Source organism: Uloborus diversus, chromosome 1, assembly GCF_026930045.1.
Source record: "Uloborus diversus isolate 005 chromosome 1, Udiv.v.3.1, whole genome shotgun sequence".
Lineage (NCBI taxonomy): Eukaryota > Metazoa > Arthropoda > Arachnida > Araneae > Uloboridae > Uloborus > Uloborus diversus.
Window position 1 is genome coordinate 266,140,803 of NC_072731.1, and position 13,621 is coordinate 266,154,423.

Sequence of the window (13,621 nt, forward strand, 5' to 3'; positions counted from 1 at the left end):
ATGTAAGGAAATACAGAGTTGTGATTTGAAGATGCATTTACTATGTTAAAGACATTAGTTTGGGTTGATTGAAAATATCGGATATATATCAAAATATCTGATATACATCAAAATATTGGATATTTTTGAGATTTATGAACCCTGATGCTATATCATAGCTGCCAACATTGAAAGCTGAAAATTAGGGAGACTTATTTGTAAAAATTCGGGACTCTTTGCATGAGTAAAAACTAAACAATGAAAATTTGAGTGCAAAAGGGATTTTTAAAATATAAGTAGGGATTTCGGTTGTTATTACTTTATTGAAGTTAAAAAAATAAAAAAAAACTACAACTTTTAGGTTTAAAGATATTTTAAAAGAGGCATGAGTTTGTATCCTCTCATTAGTAATAATATCCAAGCTAGTAAGAATTTAGAAAATTCAGAGAAAAATTAGGAACATTTACAGCACTTTTTACCTGACTGTGCGTGCGCGACGCAAAGGAGGGTAATGTGTTTAACAGTCTATGTATATATGTCCGTTCCTATGTGGCGTTCTAGGGGCTAAACGCCTTGGCTAATTTTGGTAATTCTTACGTCAATCAATTTGTTCCAACCTTGGGAGTGTCCCTAAACACATGACAGTAATCAAAATTTACCATATCAACACCCAGTTATCATATTTTGTCAGTTGGCGATCGGTGCACATTGGGTGTTGCACACTGTGTCGCACGCTACCTGAGTGCGACAAATGCAGGTGCCTGAATTTTTTGTTTACTAAGTCTACTTATTGGGGTCTCAGTGGCCAAATGGTCTAAGCGATTGCTTCTCCCACTTGAGGCGGTGGGTCAAGACACCCTCGCTCCGGATGTACTTTCCCCTCTTTCTGATGTATATTCTCTCATGTGTTCTTTATATGTAATTACTGTAATAAAAAATATATTATGCGTAACGAAGGCAAGGCACTCAGATTGTAGTCCTCATCAAAATAAACCAGTGCAATAAGCACAAAAAAAAAGAGTCGACTAATTCGATTTTACTCGAACATGTTGCATTTGTTTTTGCCTTGATTCAAGGGACTGAGTTTCGCAACATGTACTTTCTTGAGAGGCTATTTTAGTTTTGTGAGAAAGTGTTGACTGACGACATTTCTGATTTCGCGTCATCATGAGTTATACAGGCTGTTTATATAGCTGTGCTGTGGTTGACTTAAGTTCGCTCATTTTTGCCGAAGGTCAAGCACTGGTAGCTTTAAGCCGAGTTAGGTCCCTAGAGGGACTAATTATCAGTAGTTTAGACCACCGCAATTTACTTAATAAACCTCACGATACAAACGAACTCTCCCAACGAAATGACAAGGCTGTGAAAAAAACTGTCTTATAATCATAATACAGACCCCGAAGTGGTTTTTTTGGGGGAAAAAGTAGGAAATAAGGAATCAAAAATTAAAAACGTAGGAAAAGTAGGAAAAAAATCACTTTAAAAAGTAGGAAAAAATAGGAAGAGATAGGACGACACTCACGTCAAGAGGAAACAAATTCAGCCTAAATTTTATTTCTAATGTAAAATAAACTAACAGTATTACTGATTTAAAACTGTCTCAAAAAAAAAAAAAAAAAAAAAAAAACCAACAGTACTTTTGAAGTATTAAAAGAATTTAATGAAAGACAGAGTTGCAAAAACAAAACGAAATAAGCAGAAAATCATCAGTATGAAAAAAAAAATTGTTGAAAACAGAGATATTAATTACAAAAATATGAAAATAAAATCCAAACAAAGAAACACCTTTCAACAACACAGTAATAAAATTTTTAAGTGTGACAGAATAAAATGATAAAGAGTGCGATAGGAAAAAAAAACAATAATAATAATAATTTTAATAAAACTCATATTTTTGTGCAATAAAACCATTTTTGTTGAAGATTTGTTTTGTCAAAAACGAAAACATTCCTTCGAGAGCATCCATTTATCATTTCAAAATACTAACACTTTCAGCTCCTGTTGTCATAAACTATGATACGAAAAGCAAAGCAAATATTAAATTAGTTTTAGTTAAAAATAATCAGCAGCTGACATGAATTCTTGCATAAACAGGAGCAGATGTTTGAATTTGAAAAAAAAAAATAGAAAAAAATTTGAATTTTGACCTCTAGAATTCAAATTATGTTTTTCGCCATCACGAGTGTGTGTGTGTATATAGGCATGTGTGTTTATGTGTGTGGGGGGGGGGGTATGTGTGTTTGTGTGTGTGGGGGGTATGTGTGTTTGTGTGTAGGGGTATGTGTATGTGTGTGTAGGCATGTGTTTTTGTGTCTTTGTGCAAGTATGAGTGTGTGGGTAGTTGTGTGTATGAGTGTTTGTGAGTGGTAGGGAATGTGTATGTGTGTGTAGGCATATGTGTTTGTGTCTGTGTGCAGGCATGAGTGTGTGGGTAGTTGTGTGTGTATATGTAGGTGTCTGTATGTATGTGTAGGTGTCTGTATGTACGCGTGTGTGTGTGTGTATGTGTTTGAGTGTGTGTGTGGGTAGTTGTGTGCAGGTGTGTGTGTGTGTATGTGTATGTGTCTGTATGTTTGTGTGTGTAGGCGTATGTGTGTGTTTGTGTGTGTACGTGCGTGTATGTATGCGTGTAAATGTAGGATATTGACGCAACCTGGAGACGGTTTTCGCTAGAGGAGCAGCATCGTGAGGAACCGGTCGACAGTGAGGCTGCAGAGGGTGCTGGCGGGAAAATAAAATGATAGCACATCAAAACAGTCAAGTGAGAACAATAAGCAATCGTGATTGCTCAAAAAGAAAAAAAAAAGGAAAAAGAACTGAAAATGCAGAATTAAAATAAAGTTGTTGTTAAATATGGAACATAAAATTTATATTAAACTAAATAAATAACGAAATACGCAAACTAAAGGGTTTGTATCATGTTATGTATTTTTAGCATTCAACATTAATTTTTGTTTCAAGCACATCATTTATGGGGGTCAGTGTGGTCTATTTTTCCCGTCCCTGGCTTTGGAAAATTAATGCTTAACTAGACAAGTTTGTGCGGTGTTTGTTGTTTTCAGATAAAATTTGCATTCAGTATACATCCTTCGATGACGGGCCTTTTTTAATTTTAATCAAGCAATAAAAACGAATATTGTTTTCTTGGTTTAATGATTTTTTTTTACCTCCTTGTTCCAAAATTTTTGCCACGGAAGAAAAAAAGGAAAAACTCATGCATGGTAAACCTAACATTTTTATCAAAGACAAAGATCAGTTACTAATGTTTCTCTGTGCATAAAAAGGAAGGCATATAGTTTCTCTCAATCCTCACCATACAACAAAAATATTCATTCGGAAATTGTTCACGAAATTGAGAGTGAGGGGGAGCACCTGGCATCAAATGCCTGCATATATTTTTTTCTCCCCCCCCCCCCCTGATCAGGCGCCTTTAGTACAATAACTTGCAGTAGATACACCGAATCGGTACAATTTCCGCACCCCGGAAAGAGTAAGAGTCTGTCAAAAAAAATTTCAATGTTTCAGAAATGCCGAATTGCCTTAAACGCAGCACATAAAATTGATGAGCAACTCCAACGATATTGATGATACATCAGAGTAGAAAATACTAAATATCCATTAAAAAAATACAATACATTTATGCTTGTGGTTCTATCTCCTAACTTTTAAAATTTGAAGAAATAAAAATGGAATCTTGCATTTAAATTAATTTCCGATTTTTCTCCAAAAATCGGGAACGTTTTGCCCATCTAGGTTTTTTTTCCTGCAAATACTCTTTGCAAGGAAAGAAAATAATTTCTTTTAAATTTTAAAATCACGTTTACGATTTTGAATGAACAATAATCATATTTCTGTATGAAAAAAGTTAGTTTCCGCGATAATTTTTGAAGTGGTCCGTTTTTACGAATTTCTGTCGCTTTTATTTTGTATTAACATCAATAAAATATGTAACAGTGTACAGGTTTTTCATTTTTTTCTTTCTTACATTCCTTTCAAGGTTTTACATTGCCTTTCTGTTTAAACACAGCTCTATTTCACTTGTAATCAACTGTACAAAAAATTGGGGAATAGGAAATATTTTCGGCTTTTCCGGTACTTTTTGAGCAGTCGGCCGTTTACTTTAATTAAAGCTTCTAATTGACGGGTAAATGATATATAATTGCATCAGAATGTGCCAGCATCTATTTCTTTATTGTATCGTTAAAACAGTAGGACTGAAGTCAGGGCGATATAAAGAAAAGTCGATCTAAACGCCGCAACAGCAAAAAAGTCACTTACGAATATTTCACTTTTAAACACGTAAACGCCGCGGCGTTCCTTCCAGAAATTATTGTAGTCAATCAAAGAAAAGTTCAGGAGTCGCTTGTTTCTTTTGCTTTTGAAAATTGAAACATGCAGAAAATTATCGGTGTGCCATTGTAAAACTAAGAATCAATGCACAATTAGAAGTGCTATACTAAAGAAAGAAAAAAGTAGGAAAAAAAAGGAAAAAAGTAGGAAAATAAGGAGAGAGCTCTAAAAAGTAGGAAAAAGTAGGAAAAATAGGAACTCTTCGGGGTCTGATAATAACTAAGCCAATGAAAATTAACTAAAAAGTGTAAAATAAAAAATTATTAAAAAGAAAAACCCCCAACTGCGTAAAAACCAAAAAAACTAAAAAGAAAAATGTATAAGCCCAGTAGTTTAGAATGTTATTAAGTACTACTGAATTACTACACTGTTGAAATAGTTTTATAACCGTACACAGATAAGACAAATCATAAATTCAAAAGCAGAATACAAGGATCAACCGTCGGGGAACCATTCAAATTTTACGGGGTTCTTTGAATCAGAAAGGAATAAGCCTTGACTGTTAATAATTTTTTATTGGAAAAAGTATCAAAAAAGACATTTTTGTACTTGTGTGTGAGAAGGTTTTAATTTTGCAATTATAAATGTTTTACTGTGGGAGTTTTTTCCCCGAAATTCTAATCCAGGGGTCTGTCCAGGATTTTTCACAGGGTCCTTTTTTTGTGAAAAATCAAATAATTTTGTTAAAAATGAATTAATTTTGTGAGAAACAAAAAATTTCGCGAAAAACCAAAACCAAAAAAAAAAAAAAAAAAAAAAAAATTTTTTTTTTTTTTTTGTTAAAACGAAATTTTAGAATTTAGAGATGGCACAAACTGCATCAATTCAACTTAAAGTTGAGTGTTTTCCTCTTCTACGTTGAGAAAATCGTTCTGGATTTTTTTCTGATATTTGGCGGGGGGGGGGGGGGGGGGCATCGCTCTTTCAAGTATCAATATTTATCTACCATTCTACATCATGTTAAATTATACTAGATATATTTCTGTACAGTACTTAAAATAATTGTAACAAAAATATAAATAAATAAAATAAAATTCAAAATAGGGTTCAGCATTCAACTTTTTGACCCAAGACACTCTTAAAAAGCACAGAATTTGGTTTAAAACTTCTAAATTCCGTGATTTTAACAAAAATAAAAAAATATTTCAATCGTTTACCTCTTAACAAAGCGTAATAATCATTAAAAATTCGAAAAATCGGATTCCCATAGCGGATGCAAAGAGATCGCAATTCTCAAAGTGAAGGCATCAAAAGTATAAAAACAGCTTGTAAAAGAAATATTTTTGATAAAATTATTTTAAAATTGCATTTTAGAGTCCTATAATAAACATATCATTAATATCTGTGGACACAGTTGACCCAAAAAATAAAATAAAATAAACCATCTATTTAGCATTTTAAGTTTTGACTCATAACAGAAAATGGAATTTTGCTTTAAAAACTTGAAATGAGAGTTCTAACAGAAATAAAGAGACTTTTCATTTATTTGAATCCTAATAAAGCGAAGTTAGCTTGAAAAAAGAACAAAATGTGATTCTCATATCGGATGTTAAAAGATTGCATTTTTCAAAATGTAGACATCTGAAGAAAAAAAACGGTAATTAAAAGAGTTTATTTAAAGTTAATCATCCTTGTTAGCATCGAAAAATCAAAACCCATATAAATTTCTCCCAAAATAACAATTAAACATCGCACCGCACCGTAAAAACGCAAATATTGACAAGCTGGCAAAATGATGAGAATATTTTCTAATCAAGTCATTATAAAGGTTCAACGCCAGACCACAGCCTTCTATATATCAGGCCTACGCGCTGTATTGCGCAATCGATGTCACGTGACCTCAAGCAGGCGTTGAGCGGGAAAATCCCTTTAGTTCAAACAGTGTTGTGGACCGTAGTAGCTGCTCGTTGCGGATGCAATATTGTATTTCATCTCACAACTTTAGTATCAAATAGCAAAGTAATATTTATTCCAAATGTGTGAATACGTTATCAACTGTCTTTATGGAGACTTGAAATGATGTTTTCTCTTTTGTTCTTTGTATTTGACTGTGTTAAATCGTTACGTTTCGTCAAGTTTACATTATAAGCCGTTGAGATACTTTGGTGGTGAAAATTTAACGTATCAAATGTTTAACATCTCCAAATATGTTTGAAGCTACTATTGTTGGATTAAAAAATGTTAAGAAGGTAAGTGTGGTTACCAATGGTTGTTTTTAAGCAGAATTGATAATAAAAATAAATACAGTAAAATCCCTCCTAACGGATACCCCTCCTATGTGCACAGTATTTAATTCCTCGATTATAAGGTAAAATTAAAAGGTATTAAACCTCTGTCATGCGGACACCCCTCTATTGCGAACAAAAAATTTTGTCTTGTTAGTGTCCGTATTAGAGGAGTTTTACTGTACTTGTTAAATAATATTTTAAGGATTTTTTACTTGTAAGGGACGAATTTTTATGTATGTTTTTTCATGCTACATATTTTTATCACTTTGGATTTTAATGACGAAGCTTTTTTGCCTCAATTTGTGTTATGATTATTTTTTGTAACTATTGTTTCAAGGAACTTTTTTAACATGAATTGGCTGAAGAGTGCTGTTTAATATATACATTACATCGCGGTTCATTAAAAAGAGCAACTGTTTTAACTTTTAAAGCAGTTTCTATTTCTGTAAGGTACTGTACTCTATTATTGAAAGGTACACATTTTTATTTATGTTTTTTTCATGTAATACACATTTATTACTTTCGATTTTAATGACGAAGCTTTTTGCCCTCACTTTGTTAAATGATTATTTTTTGTAACTAAAATTCCAAGGAGCTTTTTTATATGAATTCTCTGAAGAGTGCAGTTTAATAGATACATGAAAACGTGACTTTTGAAAAACACCAACTTTTTCTTTTAAACCCAGCTTCTATTTGTATAAATGTATTTTTTAAATGTTGTGGATTTTTTTTTTTTTTTTTTGAGGAATTCAGAGCAAATGAAAATGAATTAAAGCTTTTAACAACTATTAGCGAGCAATGCATTAGAAATGTGGTACATGACCATTACAAGCTTAGCTCTCACATCATTTTCTTGATTTTGAGAAATATTATGCAAACGATTTATGACATACTGTTGAATAACTTCTCCAAAAAAAAAAAAAAAAAAAAAAAAAACTCACAGATAACTCATGATAAATCTAATTATATTATTTACTCTGAAATATATGCATCAGTATTGTCCTTTTATACCAATTGTTTAGTTTGTTTCAATTGTTCAGATATTTTGTAATTATTATTGGGTATTGGAGTGGTTTTTTTGTCAAAAATGTATGTTGTTTCTTTTGTTTGTAACAGTTAGAAATATGGCTAAATATTGGTTTATTTTATTCCATCTTATTTTTTTTTTATTTGTCTGTATTTTTATCAAAGGAAATCAATACTACTGTAAATCATTCGTGTGAAAAATGCAAAATATTTATTAGTTTATGAATAAGAAATATCACTTCCCGTTTATCTTCCCCGTCTGTCTTAATCATTTTATAATTTACAGTAAGCAAAATTTATTTCGTACTTTCTTTTGCATTATGATTTGAAGTTGAAGTGCATTTTCTTTTTTCACATTAAAATTTTCATTTTTATTCATTATCTATATATTTATTGCGAATATAATATTTAATTGTGTCATGCATGAATTTTACTTTAGTTTACTATTTAAGAACTATTTGTGTCGATATTAAAACTCGAACGATATAAATTTTTAATTTAGAGATGTATCGGAGTATTTCATGTAAAAATTAACTGTTTTTTTTTTAATGGATTATAAAAAAATCTAAATTTTTATTCACGGTAGAGCTATTATGAGATGTAAACAAACCGCCTTCACGGGCGGCCATGTTGAATGAGCGCGCAGGCCTTGTGTTAAGATGGCTGTGGCCAGACGCTAAGTTGTGATAATTTTGAAGTTGGTAACACTATCTGAAGCGATCATATTTTTTCCTCACCCTTACTATCCCTTTGCAGTTCTAAGTTCATTTCGCAGATATATATTATTATTGTTTATTAAATCATGAGCGGAGAAAAGTGCTTACCAATGCTTTTTCCGAAAAGTTTACAAAAACACCGCTGCTAATTAGCTGTGATAAAACAAACAACCATTATATTTATTTGGCAGTAGCCATTTTTTATCGCTTGCAGCATTCCAAGAGTGCCGATATTTTTTTTTTTTTCCAAAATTAGCCGATTTTGTGTAAGCTGATCCCTCTACTTTGACTTAAAAAAAGGTTCCAAAAATTATCGGTTTATACACAGAAATATGCGTTATTTTGCTTTCAGATTTGCTCTTTCAATAAACAATTTGACAGATCCGATCTTGTTTATCAGAATTTTGTGAAGGGTCCGTTTTGTTTGATCGGGATTTTGTGAAAGGTCCGTTTTGTTTGATCGGAATTTTGTGAAAGGTCCGTTTTGGTTGATCAGATTTTTGTGAAGGGTCCGTTAACGGACCCAAATATCCTCTGGCCAGACCCCTGTAATCACTTAAAAAATCCCTTTTTTAGGGAATTTCATTGTTTTGATGAAAATTCAGGAAATATTTACTTCATTAGGGAGTTAGGGAGACGGCATCAAAATTTGGGAGTCTTCCAAATCAATCGGGAAAAGTTGCTGTTACTGAGGATTGATAGAGGTTTAATTGGTATTTATTTTTTATCAAATATTTTGCATCATTTTATGAGCCTCTCTTTTGATCAATTTTTCTCATTTCTCTAAAATCCCTCCCTAAGGTATATTTGTAGATTATTGTCGTTATCATTAATATTGTTAGTATTGCATTCGTTTGTATAAGAAATAGGAACAAAAAAACGATTTTACTAGTTCAGTGCATACTTCAAAAGAATCGATTTAATTACTAATACAGCAATTGAATGAGAATTACCTTTACAATCTCTATATGTTGTTTGGCTGCAGTTTGTTCTTTTTCAAGTCTGGTGCTTAACTGACTGCAAATCTAAAACACAGAAAGATAAAAAAATATGAACATAAGAACCGAAAACACAAGCTTTGGTTTAAAAAACCCAAACTTATTCCTTGATTTTATAAAAAAATGTTTTCATTTGTCTGTTGTTCCTCATAAGATAGTGGAAAGCAAAATGAAAATTTATCAACTCTTGAAAACTCTAAATAATATTTTCAATGCGCTCTGCTACAAGAATTTATTGTATGACACAAATATCTTTATTCCAAGCAGAGTATGTTTCTTCCAATAAATCAAATTGCCCATTTATTTTTAATGAATATAATAAACATCCATAAACGATATTCAACCACGTTCTCATTCCTAATGTAATGTGATGTAAAATCATCTTTATTCAAATTAGATTAACTTCTCAACTCTTTTGGCATGTGTAAAGTTTCAGTTTTAGGTTGGCATCTTTTGATGCCCAATCATATGCAAACGAGGCAAGTATAAATAGTGAATGATTCCAATTGTTCTTTCTTCTTTTATCAGCCTCTTAGGTGTTAGGTCCGAGGGGTGTAGGGGAGTTGTGAACTCTGCCTCCGCTTATGACCGGGGTTTATTTTTAGTAATTTATTTTGTGTGTTTATATATTTTGGTTTCGATTAACCAATAAATTTTTGGTTAGCTTTTAAAGAAGTTTCCAATGTTAATTTCTTCACATTGACAATAATTCTGTATCTTCTACTGCGTGGTATCATCTCTGCTTGTATAAGCAAGCAATATTGTTGACTGACTTATGGAACTTAGCCTTTCGGCTTTCCGTTTAAACATTGTAAGTTATCAGAATATTTGTTCACACACACACATTAGAAACTTAATTTCTTTTGCTTTCCAAAATAACTTCAACCTTCAAGAGCAGGGTTTCTCGAAGTGGGTGCCACACCCAGGGGCCCGTGAAAAGTCTATTATATCAATATATATGAATACAATAGAAATGAACCAACGTGCCATTCTTCAAAGTGTGCCACAAATCAAAAAGTTTGGAAACCCCTGTGTCCTAGATCAAATAATCAGGATTTTACTTTATCTTTTTTAATAAATGAATAATTAAATTTGTTGCTATGTGACTTTAATTAAAATTGCTTAACACAGACATGCGAAAACCGAAAGACAACCTCATGTAGCACTGACTTTTGTTATGTACACAATATTTCTTTTAAACAAACCTACTTTAAAATAAAGAAAAAATATTGGAATTAGTAATACAATATTAATGAACAGAAATCAAAGGTTAAGGACTCACTTGTTTGTAATCAGAAATGATGGCTGCATTACGCACACTTTCGGTCTCGGCTCTTTGGAGTTCTCTCCGGCACATTTCTTTTAGCTGCGAATTTTTAAATATTTTTAAATCAGCTATTAATATTTCGAATTGGGAATCTATTTATATTTGCAAGAATATCTATGCATTTGACTTCTAACACTTCAAATGCTCATTTCAGAGTACATGTACAAATGTAGAACTTTATATTTCATTAGTACATTCGCATTTTAAGAATTTTTTAACTGAAAGTTTTTAAAAAAATCATTTTACATTACTTGACGATTAATAGTTAAAATATCAAATAAAGAAATAAAACAGGTGCAGCACGAACTCCAATTTTTTAAGCGTTAGAAAAATGGAGTGTGGACAGAGTAAAATAACAGGAAACAACTATAGAAGAAATTCTTTAGAAGCCATACATCCAGTAGAAAGAAATATGTTTCTTTCTCCCCCCCCCTCCAATAAAGCTGTATTATTTAAAGATTAAGCATTTCTACGCACCTTGTTAATTGCCTGCTACGAAAATATAATCTATCTCAGAAAATAAGCAACAAACAGAAAAATGATAATAAAATGAAAACAATTTAGTTAACACTATGAGGATTTCACAGGTTACTGAACAGAAGAGGAAAACAAAATAAATGAAAAAACAAATAGTTTTTAAATAAGCAGTGTAAACAATAATGCCCGTAACTTGCTCTAAAAATACATACAGTAGAACCTCTATTAAGGGACACCTCCGAATAAGGGGCACCTCTATTTAAAAGACATTTTTTCTGGTCCCAGTTCCTTTGAATAAAGACTCCCATGTATTTACCTCTAATTAAGGACACTCTGTTTAAGGGACAGCTACAAAGCAAAAAAAAAAAAATGCATGAAATAATGTATAAGAGCATAAGAAAAGGTGAATTTACTGGAATTCAAGTTTCACATTTCCTCTAAATATTAATTGAGGTAAGTTTGACATAAACATATGTGAAGGAAACAAGTAATGTATTGTAAAAAAAAAAAAAAAAAAAAAAAACTTGCTGGAATTAGCATGCATGATTTGCCCTCTTAAAAATTTATTCAAGTAGGTTGAGGGTCGACGGAGAGTGCACAGCAACTAATTAGCTTTGTATATAACACTTAAAATTTTAACATTTATTGTAATTCACATAGTATTACATAGTAAATTGCACAACATAAAGCAAATATATTTAATGAATTGCTTCAAAGTTATTTCTGTGTGCAACAAAACTTTGCCATTAAGAAATTTTTAATTAAATTTTAATTAATAAAATAATATAAATTTAGAAATTTGAGTAATTGAATTTTATTTAGCATGTATGAAACATTTTCAGTATTTAATCATAAGTGTTAATAATAAATGTTTATTGTGATATACTACTAAGTACACGGCATGCATCAATTCATCCACCTCCGAATGAGGGACACCTCTACTTAAGGGACAAAATGTCTGGTCCCTTAGTGTCCCTTATTGAGAGGTTCTACTGTAATTGTAAACTATTTACCAGTGGGATGTGTGACCACCTCTGCTGGAGCTGCAGTCTCGCTTTGAGAAATTTAGAACAAAGAGAGAAAGCACCAAATAATCAAAACATCCAAATGCAAAGAAAACTGCTGAAATCAGCCTCATGTCTACCTTATTACATAGCACATGTGTATTTTAATATTTTATTTTAGAACTGCTTAAACATTTTACTGCAAAGTAAATGTGCAAACTTCGTTACTGTGATTGTCCACAAGTTAGGCCTATTTTTTAAAAATATTGTTGCTTATTTTTTGAGATACAGTTAGTGATTGCAATACCGGTATACAGAATACTGGCATTTCAAGCAATTTTGTAATTTCGTAATACCGGTATTTGCTGAGGTAAAATACCGTATAGCTTTCCGTATTAGCTGAAAATAATAAATAGTTTCAATTAAAGAGTTTTCAATTTTATTTATTAAATATCTACTTAATTTTAAATGTACATTTCTTTTCCCATTATGCAGAACCAAAGTCAATCTATTGATGTAAAATTTTGAGATGAATCGTATTTTTTGTTCGCTTTTGTGCACCATGTTTTATTTTTTCCATTTCCTTGATCACTCACTTTCCCTTTTGTGAAAGTAAATTTCAAGTGTAATTTTGAATGCATTTGTCCTATGAACAATTTATTCCAACCATCAATAGAAGTAATACTTTGATTTCTTTTTAAATTATTTCTGTTTCAACATCACGAAATTTTGACAAAACCTTTTTCTTGTTAGCATAACAAATGGTAATTTGTTGTCACCAGTACTGGTTTGTTGTTTTGTCTTGCTCTTCGGCTTTAAGCCCTTGGCAAGGTAACATTTAGAAATTATACAGTGCCTTGAAAATTGGCACAAAGGTAAAGCATATTCAATTGAAACATATTTTCAGATATTTACAAATTATAATTGTAAAGAATTTTGAAAAGGAAGCAAAAACGAATAAGAGAAACTAAAAGATCAAAATTAGTCAACTTGATCGTAAATTTCAAATCAAAGGGCTAATAAAAAGAGAACACAAACTTCTGCTCAAGAGAAAATTATATTAATATTGGAAAAGTATCGTCTCTAGGAAAGAAACTACAACTATATATGAGGCCCCTAGTTTCAAAACCGGATACTTGTAGGAGCGGACAAACGCTCAACTTGTAAAAAGTCCGGTTTTGAAACTGAGGCAGACCTTCCCGCCCCATTTCAAGGGGGAAAGAAGCAGTTTTTGAACCTAATATTGAGCAGGCAAATAGGCCTTATGATTCTCTACAAGATTAACAAAAAAAAAAAAATGGAATTTTTTGCAAGTATCCTGTTTTGAAACTAGGGGCCTCATATGAAGTAAAAAAACTAAATACACACAATACAGACAAAACACACTAACACACACACAAAAGGACCGAATTAACACGCAAAATACCAAATGTTTTAAAGATGAATGACTTCTAGACAATTAGAGGAGGTTATCGTGCATTGTTAACAGTACCACCGATCTGCGTGAATTATGAAA

At 31.7% G+C, this 13,621-nt stretch overlaps 1 protein-coding gene across 1 annotated transcript in view; it reads right to left on the minus strand.

Annotated features, from left to right (window-relative positions):
• LOC129227458 (rab GTPase-activating protein 1-like) overlaps positions 1-13,621 on the minus strand; it is a 93,207-nt gene that overhangs the window by 19,029 nt on the left and 60,557 nt on the right. Inside the window, exons 21-22 of the mRNA XM_054862023.1 lie at positions 10,580-10,663; positions 9,253-9,324 (exon numbers count right to left, since the gene is read on the minus strand). Of these exons, the coding sequence (XP_054717998.1) occupies positions 9,253-9,324; positions 10,580-10,663 (156 nt within the window). The remainder of the gene's footprint in view (positions 1-9,252; positions 9,325-10,579; positions 10,664-13,621) is intronic.